Below are 18,115 nucleotides of genomic sequence, written 5' to 3'. Positions count from 1 at the left end.
TAGCTCGAAATCGACCGAGTGGTGGCTCTCGTGGCCGTCGAAGATAAGGAGCCGGTAAGCGCCCTTCGTACGGCTCTTTGTATGAAAATCGAAGTGTTTTACCCATTCGAGACCTTTCTCATTCGTCGTCCAGCCGTTTTCAGTAAGCGTAATTACCCAGTTAGGCGGTAGAGGGCTTTCGGTCGTCCAGGAGTCGAGGTGGACCTTGCCTGCGAAGATGTACGGCGGAATCGAATTGCCGGACGACCCGATACCCTGGATTACTGTAACCCATTCCTGATTCCCTTGTTGTACGGCTCTTGGCTTGCCGCGTCGATCGGAGGTCGTAACCACAGTCTCGGCGGAGATCTTACCCATCGCGCAGTCCGTCTCGTCGAAGTTGTAGATATCGTCATTGTAGATACCGTATTTCGCGATTATATTCCGTACGAGGGTAAACCACGCGCGATACGAGTCCGGATCTTCGCAGAGGACTCTCTGATAGTCGATTCTTCGATTAAAACGCGTACGGAGCTCAGGTCGTCGTCGTACGAAGTTTGTAGCCCAGTTCGTTCCGACGCGCGGCGCGTCGCGTGCGCGGAGGAGTCGATCCGCCATTTCTCGAACACCACTAAGGCGCGGTGGAAATGATCGCGAATCTAGGTCGATTACGTATCGTACAATGCTGTCCTCTTCGTATGAGGTCAATTTCTGGGTTTGTGGTCGTGAATCGCGCTTTGCAGGTTGACCATGGTATCGTCTGTGGAGTGTTGATTTCGACACGTTGTATATCGATGCAGCTTTACGAATTGTCAATTGTGGGTTTGTTTTAAGCGCATTAAGCGCTAGAATCAAATCGCCTTCAGTTGATTGTCGTGGCATAATTATTGGTGGAGAAAAATAAGAAGAAAGAGAGTGTCTTTCAGAAAGCGGGAAAGTGACCCACTCCCTTGTTTGTCCCACTCCCTTGTGGAGTACGTTATTCCAAGATTCTTTGTAGCTTCCATAGAATCGGTAATTGTCCTTGGAATTTCGTTCATCGGCAGATCACCAGTTTCGTCTATGACGACGGAATTTTGATCTCCCCACACATAGCTGAGGGCTAAATACTTCGTACGATGTCTCTTCCTTTCGTCATAATGAATCAGTTCATTTGACAGAACATCAATAAGATAAATATCCAACAACTCTGGTTGATAGCTGTTCTGACAGTCTGATCCATGTTCCCTTTGGCAATGATTTAGCCAAGCTTTAACCGCGTCATAATTCGGATAGTCCCCAACACGACGGACAAAATTTCGTGCACGGGGGGTCGCAGCTCCGAATACTTCCAATTCGTACATTGTATCTTCAATTTTGATAGATCGGCAAAGCTCTTGTGGCCTTCCTCCAGGATACATTCCAAAGATTGAGGCACTCAAGCGTTTAGCAGCCTCATCCTCAGAGAGATCATCTCTTAAACAACCGACGAGGTCGAATGACTTCAGCAGAGGAGCCTTGAGCCAACTTATATAGCTCTGTGCACAGGTCACATGTTTCATAGTCCGGAGGGTAGAATAAGAATCGCTGCACGACGATGGCAGCGAAATCGGACGAGCTGAGTGCCTCTTCTTCCAAGGCTAGGATATCCGAAATCTTCAGCTCACGGCATGGGCTACACACATGCCTCATGCCATGCGATACCCCCAAACCGACTGCAGGTGTGGACTGAATGCCAGTACCGCCCTTGTCAACATTTAGGGTTTTGTGTAGAAGCTTTACTCCAGGCTTAATATAATCAAATGGACGCATTTCCCGTGTAGCCATTGGTATGGTATGGATGGTATGGATGGTATGGATTGGGAAGATGTCTATGTCGAAATATTTGTTTTGGCCGGAAATCAGTGATTCTTGATTGACCAAGAATGATCTTTGCTGCTAAACTACAGACTTCTCCAATAGATTGGGCAGCAACATAAAGCAGGTTGACTACAAGTATATAAATACCCTACCTAGCGCACTCCGTCCTTGATTGGGGAGTCTGGAGGTGCAAGTGCCACCAAAGTGACCCACGTCTGCTTACAGCATGTTGCTGACTCACGGTTTGGCGACTTGCTATTGTTTCGTTTCTTGCATGGAAGTTCGTTCTTAGGATGAAGATGAATGAAAATTGATTCAAGAATGACGTTAGCTCTTAAGCAGTATTGACTGTGTTTGAGGAGTCAGAAAATATGTAAGATCCGGGGATTCGTACATTGCGGTGTTGCTCAGTTATGTGGAGGTGGAAAGCGTTGTGGAAAATAACCAAGGTGGGGTCACGAGAGGAGATACCCGAGAATTTTTGACTTAATGATGGGTCGATGTGCATGAAATGTAAGATTCGTGCACGGGGCCGGGACTGTTCCGCTCCGGGGCTGCATATTTTCCTTTCCCGTCCCTGATAGAAGGGTCTCGCGCATGCGTCAATAATCTGGACCGTTCTTGTTGTACGTGGGATATTGATTAAAGAAAGCTCGCTGTTTCAATCAGTACCTAATTTGTTCGCTAGTCTAAATAGTGAGAATTGTGGGCTCGCCCCCAGCCGCACGCCTTCCGACAGTTGTAAGCCCAGTCGATTGTCTTTGGTTCGCAAGTTTGATAGTGAGCGACATGTCACACAAGCAACTCAATCCGAAGCCAAGGTGGTCTCATCGCATAGCTCTATAATTAAAACTCGGTCTCTGGAGGCTGAGATGTGCACTACCCTAAAAGATGTCCGGCCAAACGCTGGTGCAATGGTGACACATCATGCGCCGTAATGAAGCCAGTGGTTGAGTGGATTTGGAGGGGAGCTGGATGCTGGAACTACACTTACCCCACATATGGCCCGCCACCGTACATCTTTCCTGGCTGACATCGTGCCCCACGATGTCATGTCTGGGTTCCGGTTCGTGGATCCTCATATTCACCCGATCTCTCAAATTTTCAATGAGAGCAACACCAAATCCCTCAAGTAGGTGGCGCATCGAAGAACCATGAGCGAAGCTGCCATGGGCGACTTGCCGAAGGAGTCGCTGAGCCGCAAGTCTCAGGCATGCAACGAGTGCAAACGCCGCAAAGTGCGATGCTCTGGAGGTGCCAAATGCTCCAACTGTATTCGAGACAAAAAAGAGTGCAGATACAGCACAGCCTTACAAACGCTTACAGCACTGCAGAGGCAGGTTTGCCCGAACTAACTGCATCCATCAAGGGTGTCATCTTACTGACCGCCAAGTCGGACCAGGCGTCTGAATCACGCAGAGAAACTGGTAACATCTATGGAAAAGGCATGGGCGATTCACCTGCCCGATGTTGATCTTCAGATGCGCTCCGTCACCTTGAATTAAGTGCTGAGGGACTGATTCGCCGCGCAAGCCCTGTAGCCTCCACTGAAACTCCAGAGACGCGATATGGACCGGCAGGCAATGAGCAGTCCAACGATCCTAGTCCGGCTGAATGCAGCAACGCTGAGGACTACGAATTTGATGAATCACAGGATTTTGATAATACAACTGATGGCATGGGATCTCTCGTTACTGAACCTGGAAAGGTCGGGTATACAGGTCCTCAATCTGGCGTTGCTGCGTTGAAGTTCTTACAAACTCTACATCTGTACACACCCTCTGATCACCCAAGACCAATCCCACTAGACGAACCTGATACGCGTAGTACATCACAGGCTTCATCAGCTGATATATCACACTATGTAAACGATTATTTCAACATTTATCATACGTCTTATCCCATCCTTCATGAGGGCACTTTCCGTGCTCGTCTCTCCGGTAAACCTTTTGACGACACCGATGGACGGTATTTGCTAACAGGTTCATACTAGGTGCATTGGCCAAACCGCGGGATGGCTCATGGCCACTTTTGTATAATATCGTCGTCGCTATAGGGGCATTCGTCGGGGGCACTGATACTTCAAATAATGATGTCCCATTCTACAAAATTGCTCGCCAAAGCCTCACCATGGATATTTTGGAGAAAGGGTCCCTAAGCTACGTCCAAGGCTTGATCCTCAGGTCCAATTATCTGCAAAAGCGAAATAAACCCAATTCAGGCTTTGTGCTCATCGGAATTGGATGGAGCATGGCATTGGCAATTGGTCTCCATCGGGAATTCGGTTTACCAAGCTCGGGTCCCTTCACCATGGAAATTCGTCGAAGAGTGTGGTGGACATTATTTGTGTTTGTCCCTGGGGCGCAACTGACCCTTGGAAACTTGCGAAGATGAACCTTGGTACCCCCATTCTCATAATCAGTTGCCCATCCTAGGATTTTCTTGGCTTTCCTGTCATAAAGGTAGCAGGTGGGTATATAGCCTGCCGCTAGACCAGTTTCATCAAATCGTCCTGAAATTCCTATTGATTCAAAATGACCTGTTGGCAGTATGAGGACCACATAGTGAGAGTCTGTTTTGCCCCAAGGCGCGCAATATAACTCGCCATCCTCTGGGTTGGTGATATACTGGTCTTGGGTCCTTGGCGAATTGGGCGGCCACTGTTGGCCGCAATCTAGTCGCAGACGTCAGGCCGGGCCGAGCTCCCCGATTTGCCACAAGCCTGCCTGCCAACCTGCGCCTGGGTGCGTAGGCGGGGCTTGGCGGGCAAGCGGGGTCGACCCCCAAAACATGCGCCATGACGATGAGTTGGGCTAGCATGTGACGTCATAAAATTAAATATACTAGGCACCGACCGGAGTATCTGTTAGAAGTTGTAAAGTACGAATATTAACACTTCCGTTGATCCTCTACTTTGGCCGTGATTCTCCATCTCGTTACATTCAATCTAGAGGCAGCTGTCAGAACACTCTGTTGGACTGTCCGAACCCGCGAGCACACCATGCGAGCTATTGTCGCCCCTGCATCACCGCAGACGGGGAAGGCCGTCATTACCGCGCTGCTTCAGCATACACCAACGTGTGAGGTGGTGGGCGTCTACCGAAATCTTGGCAAGGTTCCAGCCGCGTTTGCCAATCACCCGAGCTTCACAGCCGTGCAAGGTGATGTTGCCGATGGGCGCAGCCTCGACTTTTCCGGCTGCGACGTTGTCGTAACCATCAGCCCTCCACAGTACAGCAGCACAACCGACCCAATTGCCACGGCTAAACAGATTGCAGAGAACGTCAAAGCCGCAGTTTTGAGGGCTAGCTCGGTGAAGCGGCTCGTGTATGTCTCGACGGTTGGAGGGGAACATGAGAGTGGAACTGTACGTTATTCCCGTTTGCGTCGTCTTAGTATACGGTGCCGTTGCTTATGCGTCGTGACAAGGGGGAGCTACTTACAAATCATGTGGCCGAGGAAACACTGAAGGATGCGACCTCTGAAGTCGTCCTCGTTCGGTGTGCATATTTTATGCAGAACTGGGCATCGGCTATCTCGACCGTAACATCCGACACACCGCGGTTTTCGTCCGTCATTACTCCGGAAGACTTCGAGATCCCTATGGCAAGTTCACCTGCCACATCTAGTCCGGCTCGGAAGAGAACCGAAAAGTACTAATTCCAGCGGTAGGTATCAGTTAAGGACATCGGTAAGGTCTGCGCAGCAGAAGCCACTGCAGTTGGCGCTCCGCTCGACGTGCATCCTTACGTCTTTGAGCTTCATGGTTCTCAGTGGTACTCGACCAACGACGTCAAGAAAGCTTTCGAGGAGGTGATACAGAAGCCTGTGCACGTGGACTTGGTTACGCAGGACGAGCTTCGTTCCCATTTTGGTGCTTTCCTACCGCCCGTTGTTGCCGATTCGTTTGTTGAAATGACCCGAAGCTTTCTCCCTGGAGGATGTGCGATGCCACGAAAGGAAGGGGACGGCGAAGTGAGACTAGGAACGGAGACGTTGGTCGACGCTTTCCGTGAGATGTTGCAAGACTGAGACTCCCGTTTCTGACGATGATCACATCTTCAGTAAGTTAGTTGATTATTCTATTGGATGCGGCTTGTCAACTTTGAGCGCTCCAGAGGCTCGTCCAGGCGTCCTTAGAGCTGTTCCTTGATGGCGTATGACCTCGAATAAGCAGACTCAGTCAATACCACTCGTTCTGAAGCTATGGGACATATTGATACATTGAACACGATTCGTGCTCTGAGGCTCAATGAAGTGGCAATTAAGATCCAGTGCCTCTGAATGCCAGGGAAGTGATTTGGAATCTCAGAGTCCTGACCATCATTCACAGGCAGTTTCTGTCCAGTTGGCGCGTTTCTGCCATAGAACAGGGGTCGGGCGCTTGGGCCATTGGACTCATTCTGAACCCCAGGTGCACCAATATTAAGATTGGCACTTGGACCCAAACTTACAGTGGGGCAGGGGATGCTAACCCCAAGGGCCACCCGCCCCCAGCCATTCGGGCTACCCCAATTTCCCCATAGGGTTCAGGTAAGTGAAGGAGAGCGCTGCGGCTGCGGCTCACACGGAAGACCCCGGACGGGAAAAGGAAATGGTGAGAGGCACGCGCCGACGCGTTGTCGCGTCTCAGGCACGGGGTAAAAAAGGGAGGGTTCATCATTAGGGCAGACAGGTAGATAGAATTAAGACATATGCCAATACTTACGACTATACTTCATTTACGTCATTCGAGCTCTACTGTACAGCGGTAACTGAGGCACTACTTACCAAACCGTCCAGACGCGAAACGCGACAGCGACTACAGCGAGACCAGGCACCGCAGCCGGGCAACGTCAGGAAGCCGACATGGAAGACCATCACGACGACGCCGGAGCGCCCCCATCGGAAATGGATGTGTATCTCCACGAGGAGTCGCGCGTACTGATATGTTCGGTGTGTAAGGGTGGCATCCAGCCCGGGCCCGGCATCGAGTCCCACTTCCGGCGGAGGCACGGCGCAAAGGGTGCTGTTCTACAGCGGGTCCGGGAGAAGGCTACGACAGCCGCCGCAACGGCAGGTGGGCTGGCGGACCCACAGACAGCGGAGACACCGGCAGATGGAACGTCGCCCGTCCCAGAGCTCCGGGTGCAGGCCGGGTTCAGCTGCATAGCATGCCGCTTCTTAACAACAAACGAGATGGTGATCCGGCAGCACTGGACAGGGAGGAATTCGGAGGTGGACGACAGCCATGGTTGCTATGAGCGTTCAAAGAATAACTGGACGGCCGTAGCACTCCAGTCTTTCTCTCGAGCGAGGCGGCTTACGCGATACTGGATTGTCGACACTACCACTCCGCTACAACAAGTAACCACAGGAGAGGGAACTACGACTGGGAGCAAGGCAGGCTCGCGATCTGCCATACCGGATATAGGGTGGGAGCTGCAGCTTCGTAAGTACGAGGCGAAGGCTGCAGCAAAGGCAGAAGAGCGGCAACGTATGATCGATGAGGAAACGGGGGTCGATTTTGAGTCGCCGTGGGTCCGTAAGATGGGCTGGGCTGTGCACTTTAGAGGCAAAATGTGGCATTGCGGTTCGACATTCCCAGGCAATTACTTATCCTGAATCCTGTACCTGACTAGTTACAAGGACTCAAGCGAAACATACAGCTGTCCAATGAACCTTGAGCATAACAAATTCTCGATCTATCATCTTGTACACTCTAGGTCCTATTTCCCAGAGCCACTACAGCGGCCACGGAGGAGAAAGTCGTCTATTGGTGCATGGAGATCCTTTGAGAAGGCGCGTGCCTCCTCCCTATAGAGTAATATGGGGCAATCATGGAAGGTTCGCACCACAGCAAGCCTCACACCTCGATCACCCTCGATAATAGAGGCATACACTTGCTGTGCCGACTCTAAAAGTTGGAAATTGCCCAGAGCCCCTTTGCTGCCGCCTTAGACATCTGGAGCTCAAGAGCCTTAAACGATGGATGGGCAAAACTCTACGCGAAGACATCAAGCGAACTCTTGCAGCTCGTCGATGGTTGTATAAGCAGCAAAGATGATCTTGGGAACGGGTCTACTAAGCCAATCCCGGACACTCTCATCCACAGTACTTACGGATAAAGCGCAGACGAGTGATTTTGTCATACAGAAGTAAGGGAAGCTTAGGAAAGGCCTCAATCAGAAATAGAATTTACTGGTAAATCTAGGGTCATATGAGTCTCCATAGAAAACTGTCTCGCCATCCTTGCTCCAGCGTAGGAAGTATGAAGGAGGATCTAATCGTGCCATCTCACGGCCATCGTCTTGATCTGGAGCCCGACTTCGACCTGGCCAAGGTGAAAGCTGACCTAACCTGTGCTCGAAACGGATTTTTCTTTATCCAGCATCCAGGGAGCAGGCTGTCACCAGAAACTGCGAGTTCTCTTGATGTGGTCACGGATGGCCTCTACAGTTAACAGTTGGTTCCCATTGCTCTATGAGTTAAAACATCTTTGTGGAGGCAGCGTCAAATGTAACTAGCCCCCGCAAAATGGAGTATTCTACAAGCCTACCTTGAGAACATCATTGTGCAAAGTGGGCGTAATCGCCTTCAGCAAGAGCGATGGGTAAAAATGGTTCCAACACGTTACCTTGGAAGGATTGCGCGCAAGCCTGGTTTCTCACACATGGCGAGAAGTCAAATGTTGTATGACATTCAATATCAAACGCCAAAGTGAACATAAGGAACCCAGAGCGGCCGCCTCGGCTCCGACCCTTGTCTCAATTCAGCGTCCCTGTCCGCTCCCGATGACCATGACTTTCCGCGTCCGGCATCCTCGAACTCCACCCACTGGTCTCGGAGCGTCCTCATCGCTCGGTGAAGCCCCCGGCTTACGGTTTCATCCCGGATACCCTCATCCCGCAGAAACTCGTACGTCATTCTCGCCATGTCCACACATAACCCGTCATTTACGCTCCAAAGCGTGCCCACTACATGACGGAACCCCGCAAGCTGGCAAGCATTGGCCAGATGGATGCTCTCGTCAACAGACCCCTCATCCAGGATCTGACCAGTCCCGCATGCCGAGAGGTACGCGAGGAATGGCGGCTTCGAGGTAAGGTTCGTCTCCAGGAGGCTCGCCACCGTGAATGGCTTCCGATCCCAATCATCCAGGAGCAGCTGGCTCTCCAGCGGTTCCGTGGGATGCGTGCTGCCGTGGCCAGCAAAGTGGAACATCTTGCAGGCCTCCAAGGCCGAGGAGACGTCGGCCTTGCACGGTCGAGGCCGGGCGTGCGGCAATCCCACCGACTCGCAAACAGCTACTACGGCATCAACCTCGTCGCTCGCATGCTTGAGCGGTTCCTGTTTTGGCGTGTTCTGCATGGCAACGACAACGGCATTTCGGGACTCTCCGGCTTCCGGCGCGTGCTGTGGCCGTCGCCGACTCTGTATGATCGCCTTGACGGACGAGGCGTACGATGAGACGACTCTGTCGACCGCCGTCTCGCCAGTGCGCCTTAGATGGTGTCCCGCTGCATGGAGTGGAAACCGGGTCAGTGGGCCGGTGGGGACCCACCACACTTGCGGCCACTGACTGTCCGAAGGAGGTCCAGTAAAGCCTAGAGCATTAAGAATGGGACAGACGATGGCATCCCAGAGCCACCCAAGCGTGTCAAGAGTTCTAAGTTCCCGGACATGGTCGTTGAGCGCCTCTCGGGAGAGGTGTGGCAGCTCCAGCAATCGGATGCCGGACTGCTCAATGACCAAGGCATCGCAGCGATACGAGCTCACGTTCAGGACGACGATCGGGCCGTGCCGCGCAGCCTCCAGCATATCGGCTTCCGATGCGGAGAGGAGGAATCGCTCAAAACCGGACTTGGAACGGATCGTCTCGAGGAGAGCGGCAAGCTGGGGTCCAGCGTCGCGGCGCCGATCGCCTTCCGTCTCTGCGGCCAGAGTGGGGCGCTCGGCAGCGAGGGAACGAGCCGACGCCGGTGCGTCCAGTTGATCTCGCAGGTCGATAAAGGAACGTACCAGGTCGGGATGCTCGCGTTCGAGAGCGGCAAGGTCGGATTGCTCGAAGAGGGCTCCCGCGATGACACCACGACCAGTCTCAAGCAGTTCGATAGCAGCAGCAGGGCCTCTGTTGGCATGCAGAGCAATGGCTGTCGCGTCCGACGAGAGTCCGACAGCCGCGGAGAGGAGGTGCCGCTTGTCTGAGTTCTGCAGAGAACGGGGCGTCAATAAGGGAATCAAGTCGATCGTCGTTTTGGCAATGGCGTATGCTTGTCGATCTTGAAGTATAGCTGGGGATGTCAGAAGATGACGGCCGGCTGCGACACGCATGCTCACAGCGGAGGCGGACTGACGCAAGGCAGCGACGAAGCGTTCCTTGCCTTCCTCAAGGTCTGCCATCGCGCTTGTGCGTGAGTGTCTGTCGCCTAGACGAACTCCGAGGTTGATTAAGAACATAGCCCGGTTCGGATGATCTACCGGGGTGGCATCGATGGCTTCTCGTCCAACTCGGATCGCTTCCTCGAGGTCTGCCATCGCTCCGTTCCGCGAGTATCTGTCGCCTAGACGAACTCCGAGGTTGATTAAGAACATAGCCCGGTTCGGATGATCTACCGGGGTGGCATCGATGGCTTCTCGTCCAACTCGGATCGCTTCCTCGAGGTCTGCCATCGCTCCGTTCCGCGAGTATCTGTCGCCTAGACGAACTCCGAGGTTGCTCAACCATCCAGCCCGGTCCGGATGATCTACCGGGGTGGCATCGATGGCTTCTCGTCCTACTTGGATCGCTTCCTCGAGGTCTGCCATCGCTCCGTTCCGCGAGTATCTGTCGCCTAGACAATTTCCGAGGTTGTTCAGCCATCCAGCCCGGTTCGGATGATATAGCGGGGTAGCATCGATGGCTTCTCGTCCAACTCGGATCGCTTCCTCGAGGTCTGCCATCGCTCCGTTCCGCGAGTATCTGTCGCCTAGACGATTCCCAACGTTGTTCAAGAACATAGCCGGCTCGGGATGATCTGACGGGGTGGCATCGATGGCTTCTCGTCCTATTCGGATGGCTTCCTCGAGGTCTGTAATCGCTTCAGTCCGTGAGTATCTGTGGCCTAGAGAACTGGTTGTCCTGGTAATTCGAAGCGGCTCGTTAGTAGTCCGAAGTCTTTGCCAGGGAGGAAACTTGTCACCCACCCTTCGAAGCTTTAAAATCTAGAATAGAATCGGCCCTGGTGTCGAAATTCGCGGGTGGCGAAGCAGCGCGAAATGCGCTCGGGGTGGGCACTTAGGGACGGGCTGTAGGAATCAGATGTTAAAATGCCAATGCCTCGTGGCAGGCGAATGTGGGATCGAGATCTCAAGGATGACTGGCCCCGGCGTCGAGCTCACACAACCAATCCGGGCGCGAGCCGGGGCGCGGGTGGCTTCTCCGGACCGCGCAGCCAAATAAGGTGCCAAACCAGCCGAGTGGCGTTTCCGCTTGCCAGCGGTGGCCTGATTCGGGCTCGCCTGCTTCGTGTCAAGCGGGAGCAGCCGACACGAGCCTTCGCAATTGGGGGGCGAGGTGCCCCAACCTAAAACTGGCGCACTTCGTGGGAGCGGACCAACGTACAAATGCGCCATTTATAGCTTGGGGCACTTGGGGGGTATTGCCCTGACGAACCCCGTAGCGGAGCGGGCCCGCCGTAGCTTCTCACCGAGTCCAGCCACTTGCACCCCGCTCCTGCCGTTTGACCCCAGATCAACGCGCACGGAACTTGCCGTGGCTGCATTTTCAAGCAGGCAGTTCCTGTGCTTCCCTCACTCGCGCTGTCGTCATAAGCACGTCACGGCCGGCGTTGCTTATCTGTCCGGCTGCGCGTTGTTGCTACCAGAGAGCCGGCGCCATTCCTGGGGAGCGACCCACAGACCCACGCACTGACAAGCCGTACCTTGCCATCCCACCTCGACCCCCATTTTTTCCACGGCCACAACAACAAGAACAAAGATAAAGGACGACAGAGCTTAGTACAAATCTCTCGCTCAAGCCAGCAAGACTCAGACGACCACACATAGCTGCTGACGATCTGCCCACGTCGATCATCAGGCACAAGCACTTATACTCGGCCACCCCATCCTCACACATCACAACTCCAGTCCCTCAGCCGTGTCACATTTCCCTCACCACCGCCATCATGATCAACTCTTCCCAAGGCACGGCGTATAACCCCGAGGACGTGCAGTCCGCCTTACGCATCGCCATCGAGCAATTCCAACAACAGACCCTCGCCCTCTCCTCATCGTCGACCAGCGCCATCACCTCCGATCCGACCTCCCCCACCAGCATCACGCCCGGGCCCGGCTATTACCGCCACAGCCGGCACAGCAGCCCGCGGTCCCGCAAAGCACCCGCCGCCGTAAGGTCATTGCCTTCGATCTCTATGGCACCCTCCTCTCTACCGACTCCATCGCACACGAGCTCGCCAAGCACTATGGCGAGGAGGCCGCCCCGGGCATTGCAACACTATGGCGCCGATTCCAGCTCGAATACACCTGGCGCATCACCAGAATGGGCGAGTTCAAAAACTTCCAAGAGATCACCCGTAGCGCCCTCGGTCACGCTCTCATGGAGCACAGCGGCATCAAACTGACGGCCAAAGCTGCCTCTGAACTGATGCGTGCCTACGACTCGCTACACGTGTTTCCCGATGTCGAGGCCGGCTTGAGATTGCTCAAAGACGCCAAGGAGGGCAAGACACTGGAGGAAGTCACAGAAGAGGGCGAAGGCGAATACACCACCAGGAAAGAAGTTCCATCCCCGCAGTCGTTGGACGTAAGAGACAACGCAGGCCGCAGCTCATCGAGATCATCAGCCTCGTCATCCTCTTCATCATCACTGCCCGAAATTGACGCATACATTTTCACAAACGGCACGTCCGAGATGGCGATGCGGTCCATGGTCACCTCCCCCGAGCTGTGGCTCCATACCAAGGCGTCGAAGCGCGGTCTGTTCAGTGATCCGGGCAGTATCGTGTCTGCCGACTCGGTACAATGCTACAAGCCAGACCCGCGGGTGTACCAGCACCTGCTGGATGTCGCTGGCGTGCGCACAGAGCAGGACAAGCGCAATGTCTGGGTCATCAGCGCAAACCCGTTTGACGTGGTTGGTGCCAAGGCAGCGGGGCTTCGGGCGGCGTGGATCCACCGTGCCGGGAAAGGCTGGGTTGATCGTCTCGACGAGATGAGGGTCCCTTCAGTCACAGCGACGGGGGTGGATGAGGCTATCAAGGCAATCTTATCGTGGAATTGAGCTTCCTCGAGTAGTAGCGGGAGAAGCATGGACGGGGGTTTGGTGATTCTAGAACAAGGAAAAGAAGCACTTTCATTGGTAGCAGAAGGTCGATATTTTCGACTACAGTATTACTTAAAGGGGGTCTTCGAGTTGATGGGCCTTGGCTTGCCTCGTTATTCAGGTAGAAGCTGAGCATATTCTGGCTGAACATAGTGTATAAAACCCTCTACAAGATTGGCTCTTGTGTAAGGACTAGTGTCCTAGGGCGAGCGTAAGCACTCCCAGAAAGGGCCTAACTCGCACCAGTAACGAATTAATGGTGCAGCACTTGTGAGGGAATCTCTTCTCATGGCATTTTCGATGAGTTGAGACAATGTCCTACTGTATGCTGTGGAGCAAGGTGACTGCCAGAGCGACCGCATCTTCCCCGCTCTCGCCGCCATAAGTGACCTGTTAAGTAGTCTCCATTAATGGATCACAGCGCTTTGGTACTGAAGTTCTAGAGTACTAATCATGGCCCTAGCTCCGCAAAACTGGGACCCTGCATTGTGATGGGGCAGGGCGGAACAGCGTGATCAGGGGTCAGGTAACAGGGGATAGGTGCATAAATCGGTACCTGGAGGACATGGACATAATACCACCACACTTCGTGCATCACCAGATTTCTTTTCATCATCAATTCCAGCGCTTCTTTTCCAGCCAATTCAATTCGCCATGCCGTGATCAGACATTCCCTCAATTGTATTATTCAATTCAGATTGCGGTTGTGGCCCTACGTCGTATCGCGACGCCTCCGCCAGACAGGAATTAACCGTGCCGACCAAGGCGCACCACTCCGTCTTTACGAAAATCACAACTTTTCCCACGACAGCCCTACGGGTGCCGGAACACTCTTATTCGATTCCGCTTGGAGTGATCAGTCCATCCCTCAAAAGTCCTTCCCAAAAGGAGCAATCCTCTAGGGAAGGCTGGCTCCCTCACCTTAACTGAACCGGTGGTAATGCAGGGCATTACCACGCCGTGGAACACTACCACCGCAACCTGGCCAGCAATGGGAAGTGGTTTGTTTTGGGGTTTGTTTTACCTCTGATCAGACCATTCCTCATTCGCCCCAGCTCAGTACTTGAGCGATCAATCTAAGTATCATTCTCACCCATCACTTGAACCAGTCACTCAATTGACCGAGAGTGGTATCTCTTCCCAGAGACACGGCAACACCCAGAGAGAACGACAGTTGAGAGTCAGTGATATTGCGAAGGCTTTACCTATCTTACAGAACACGAACCCCAGCGCCCAGCTGCGGTTGACCCCGTCAGTTGGATCGTGACAAACCAGTTAACAAATTGCGTCCATAAATTTCCTTGTTCCCGCCGAAGTAATCTAGAATTGTCTAGACAACATTTGGCCGACTTAAACACCATTAGCAAACTACCTTACGGCCCGGCGTACTGGAACCGGACTTAACTAACAAGTCGCCGCGCATCCTACTTTATTATCCCAGCCGCACTATCCGACCTACTATAGCCTACCACCAAGTAGAATCGCCGCGGCTCTCCTGAAATGTAAGTCGACGGCTATAATGTGTACTACGGATACTTAATTACATATTACCTTGCTAGAACAATGTCGTTTTCGGATTCTGATTCACCGAAGGCAGCCGTTGATGCCCAAGACTCGCTGTCATGCATTACAAATTGAGGCTGGATTAGGGGGTGAGGTCGATGCCCCGAGTCATTTACCCAGGCGCTACGGAGTACGGCCGGAGCACGGGACTGCCGGACCCCGGGTCGTAGCCCTGCCCCCCTGACTTACTTCCCTGCCTGACACAGGCCGTTAAAAATAGAGTTTCGCCATTGAACCCAGATTGTATGATCACTACTCCGCGGACGCTATCCGATAAGGCACAGCCCTCTAGGCACAGGACGTGAAAAAGCACGATATGCGTGCTCTTTGGAAGCGGGCTTCTAGCCCTCGAGACTCTAAGTTATCTTCACATCTACATATCCTTGGCATTAGTAGCAGAAGCAGAAGTAGCAGTAGCAAGTAAGATATGGCGGTCGACTAGCGGAAGCATAGAGACGCAGACAAACCAGCCGATGACCCCGCCGCAAGAGACGAGGCCAGCAATGGCAAGGCTCGCGGTGGGCTGTAGTTGGCTTGCAGGGACACGCGAACGCGGATGACAGGACGAGTGTTCGATGATGACATGACGGGGATTGGCCGGAACTGCCGGAGCTTGCGACGCCGTTGCCGCGAGTGACCGCCACACGGCAGTCGAAGTGACGCATCTTCAGACCTCGATGGTCGGGGCGGCACAACCACAGCGCCCGAGTCGCCGTGGCCAATCACAGACTATTCAGACCGCCGTTCCATGGCCCCTGGAGCACCTGGAGCCGTCCCGCCGGGCCCCCGAGTTGTGCACGGCAGGGGACGGGCCCTCCTCTGCTGGGACGTCCCTTGTCGTTGTCGTTGTCGTATCCTCCGTATCCGTATTGCACGACGTAATTATGTCTCCGAGATCTCTGCAGCATTGTCCCCTCCCCTTTGGCGTCCGCGACGCAAACCGCCGTGGCCACCTTGGATCCACCGCTGCGACTTGCATATATATAGGCAATGTCAACATGGCATGACCTGTAAGACGTATACACAATCAACATCAACCTCTTCAAAATCCACACGGGCACAACACTGGCCGCAGCATTCCGATGATGGCCTCTACATTGCACATGACGGGCCTCCTGGCTCTGGCGGCAAGTCCAGCCTCAGTCCTGGGTCATGCCTTCCTCCCCTGCTAACATTGTCCATCTCTCCCCACCGCAGTCACTCGCCTACTTCGTCGCCCAGAGCATCTACCGCGTCTTCCTACACCCGCTGGCCAAGGTGCCCGGCCCCTGGCACTATGCCATCACCGACCTCTTCTACGCCCGCCGCCACGCCGGCGGCAACTGGGACCCCCACCTCAAGACTCTTCACGACAAGTATGGCCCGGCCGTCCGCTACACCGCCAACCAGGTCTCTTTCAACTCTGCCGAGGCCTGGCACACTATCTACGGCCACAAGACGCAGGCCCGGCAGACCTTCAGCAAGGACCCCTTCTTCTACACGCAGCCGGACAAGACAACACCCAATATCATCGACGCCAACAACGACGACCATCGCCGCATGCGACGCATCCTCGCCCATGCCTTCTCCGAAAAAGCCCCCCGCGGCCAAGAGGAGCTCGTCAACGGCTACGTCGACCTCTTCATTCAGCGCATGGGTGAGAAGGCCGCTGCTGCGGAGCCCATCAATATTGTCCTCTGGTATAACTTCTGCACCTTTGACCTCATCGGCGCCCTTGCCTTCGGCAAGCCCTTCGGCATGCTTGAGAGGGGCGTCTACCACCCCTGGGTTGCCATGATCTTCGAGAGCATCAGGATCCTGAGCTACGGCCAACTTTTGAACCGCTACCCATTCCTTAAGCCCCTCGCCGCGCTGCTGACTCCCAAGAAGCTTGTCGACAGCTTCGCCGAGAACAACCGCTTAAGCCGCGAGACGGCTTTGCAGCGCCTGCACTCGGGCGACCAGGACCGCGAGGACTTCATGTCTTACATTCTTCGCAACAACAACAGCGACGACGAGAAGGTGAGGGCCCGAGGTCTCTCCGAGGACGAGATTGCCGAGAACGCGATAATCCTCATTACCGCCGGCAGCGAGACGACAGCCACACAACTCAGTGGTGCGACCTATATGCTGCTTATGAATCGAGACAAGTACGACACGCTCGTTGCCGAGATCCGTGGGGCCTTTGCCTCTGCCGAAGAAATCACAATGAATTCGGTCAACAACCTCGAGTATCTAATCGCTGTTTTCAGCGAGAGCTTCAGAATGTGTAAGTCGTCTAGCCCTTCCAGCATCGGTGACCCTGTCATGGATTCCACTTTCATCGGGTGAAACATCAAGCTGACAACGAGCGGCCCGACAGACCCTCCTATTCCCATTGCCCTGACCCGTATCGTGCCCGAAGGGGGCGAAACTGTCGGCGGTCACTATCTTCCAGCAAAGGTTAGTGCTAGATGCTATGCCCCATCATCACCTCCAACACTGCGGCACACAACACGTCCATCGCTCGCTCCCTAGAGCCGCAAGGCTAACAGGAGTTCAGACCGTTGTCGGTGTGCACCAATGGTCGTCCTACCAGTGCGAGCAGAACTTCTTCGAGCCCCAGCGCTTCCTTCCCGAGCGCTGGCTCGCCAGCGTCAACACCACCGATCCTCGCTTCGTCAACGACAAGCGCGACGTCCTGCAGCCCTTTTCAGTCGGGCCCAGGAACTGCATTGGCAAGAAGTGAGTCGTCAATCACTTTGGGTTGAAAAGATGCCGAATTGAGATCCAGCACTAACGCACACTGCCAACCGCACAGCCTGGCCTACGCCGAGATGCGCCTGATCCTGACCCGCCTGCTGTACAGCTTCGACTTGGAGCTCCTGCCGGAGAGCAGGGACTGGGCCAGTCAGCGCATCTACACGCTGTGGGAGAAGGGCGAGCTCATGATCAAGATCACACCTGCAAAGCGCTGAGTGAGGAAAGAAGAGCGGGGGAGGCACTCACATAAGGGTACGAAGGTAAATTGGAGTGGAGTCCCCCCCGTGACACGCGCAGGTCCATGTGGGCGGCATGATAGGAAAGGAATCAAATACGGAGGCGATTGGGGGCTCGGCACTAAGAATGTTCGTCGAGGCATCCCTACGCAGATATTTGCAGAGGGATAGGCAGATGTGATCGCAGCAAGATCCTCACAGATGGGCAGAGCTCGTCGAGGCGGGTATTTGAGCATGTCGAAGTTCTGTTTTTGGAAACTTTTCTACCAAAAAAGCCAGCGACTAACTTAGTCTGAATAACATTACCAATCCCTCTTATCAGCTGTGGTGCCGGGCTGGACCCTGACCCCACCCGCCCGACTGGACACTGCTCGTCCGCCCTGCCCCCTTGAAACCCGCGGTGGCAGAGGGAACGACTTTAGCCACCACCCTTAGCCTATTAGCTACCCGCCAGCTGTTCCAGCCATCTCCAACC

The 18,115-nt window shown here is 54.1% G+C and overlaps 6 protein-coding genes across 6 annotated transcripts; 5 read left to right on the top strand and 1 right to left on the bottom strand.

Moving 5' to 3' along the window:
• Positions 1-2,819: 2,819 nt before the first annotated feature.
• On the top strand, positions 2,820-4,212 carry B0I36DRAFT_356060 (uncharacterized protein; the record flags this gene model as incomplete). The annotated part of the gene is made up of 4 exons (XM_046157524.1): positions 2,820-2,950; positions 3,145-3,245; positions 3,300-3,758; positions 3,875-4,212. 4 exons carry the CDS (start codon positions 2,820-2,822, stop codon positions 4,210-4,212), a joined length of 1,029 nt encoding a protein of 342 aa, XP_046004947.1.
• A 471-nt stretch (positions 4,213-4,683) lies between these two features.
• Positions 4,684-6,087, top strand: B0I36DRAFT_340092 (uncharacterized protein). Its single transcript, XM_046155923.1, has 3 exons — positions 4,684-5,185; positions 5,248-5,424; positions 5,491-6,087. Exons 1-3 carry the CDS (start codon positions 4,820-4,822, stop codon positions 5,848-5,850), a joined length of 903 nt encoding a protein of 300 aa, XP_046004946.1. The 5' UTR covers positions 4,684-4,819; the 3' UTR covers positions 5,851-6,087.
• A 373-nt stretch (positions 6,088-6,460) lies between these two features.
• Positions 6,461-7,331, top strand: B0I36DRAFT_340088 (uncharacterized protein; the record flags this gene model as incomplete). Its single annotated transcript, XM_046155922.1, has 1 exon — positions 6,461-7,331. A coding segment is annotated over exon 1 (337 nt), but the record flags the coding sequence as incomplete, so codon positions are not given.
• A 920-nt stretch (positions 7,332-8,251) lies between these two features.
• Positions 8,252-11,745, bottom strand: B0I36DRAFT_399563 (TPR domain-containing protein; the record flags this gene model as incomplete). The annotated part of the gene is made up of 2 exons (XM_046161649.1): positions 8,252-10,868; positions 11,721-11,745. The coding sequence occupies 2 exons, from the start codon at positions 11,743-11,745 to the stop codon at positions 8,506-8,508; spliced, it is 2,388 nt and encodes a 795-aa protein (XP_046004944.1). The 3' UTR covers positions 8,252-8,505.
• A 433-nt stretch (positions 11,746-12,178) lies between these two features.
• On the top strand, positions 12,179-13,078 carry B0I36DRAFT_256444 (HAD-like domain-containing protein; the record flags this gene model as incomplete). Its single annotated transcript, XM_046150941.1, has 2 exons — positions 12,179-12,468; positions 12,625-13,078. Coding segments are annotated over 2 exons (744 nt in total), but the record flags the coding sequence as incomplete, so codon positions are not given.
• A 2,282-nt stretch (positions 13,079-15,360) lies between these two features.
• On the top strand, positions 15,361-17,935 carry B0I36DRAFT_399558 (cytochrome P450; the record flags this gene model as incomplete). Its single annotated transcript, XM_046161648.1, has 5 exons — positions 15,361-15,561; positions 15,881-16,931; positions 17,025-17,104; positions 17,205-17,386; positions 17,463-17,935. The coding sequence occupies 5 exons, from the start codon at positions 15,361-15,363 to the stop codon at positions 17,617-17,619; spliced, it is 1,671 nt and encodes a 556-aa protein (XP_046004942.1). The 3' UTR covers positions 17,620-17,935.
• Positions 17,936-18,115: the final 180 nt, after the last annotated feature.

The sequence above is a fragment of the Microdochium trichocladiopsis genome (genome assembly GCF_020744255.1).
Source record: "Microdochium trichocladiopsis strain MPI-CAGE-CH-0230 chromosome Unknown B0I36scaffold_14, whole genome shotgun sequence".
NCBI classification, from domain to species: domain Eukaryota; kingdom Fungi; phylum Ascomycota; class Sordariomycetes; order Xylariales; family Microdochiaceae; genus Microdochium; species Microdochium trichocladiopsis.
Note: the sequence above shows the minus strand (reverse complement) of the source record. Positions and strands in the feature narration are given on the sequence as shown.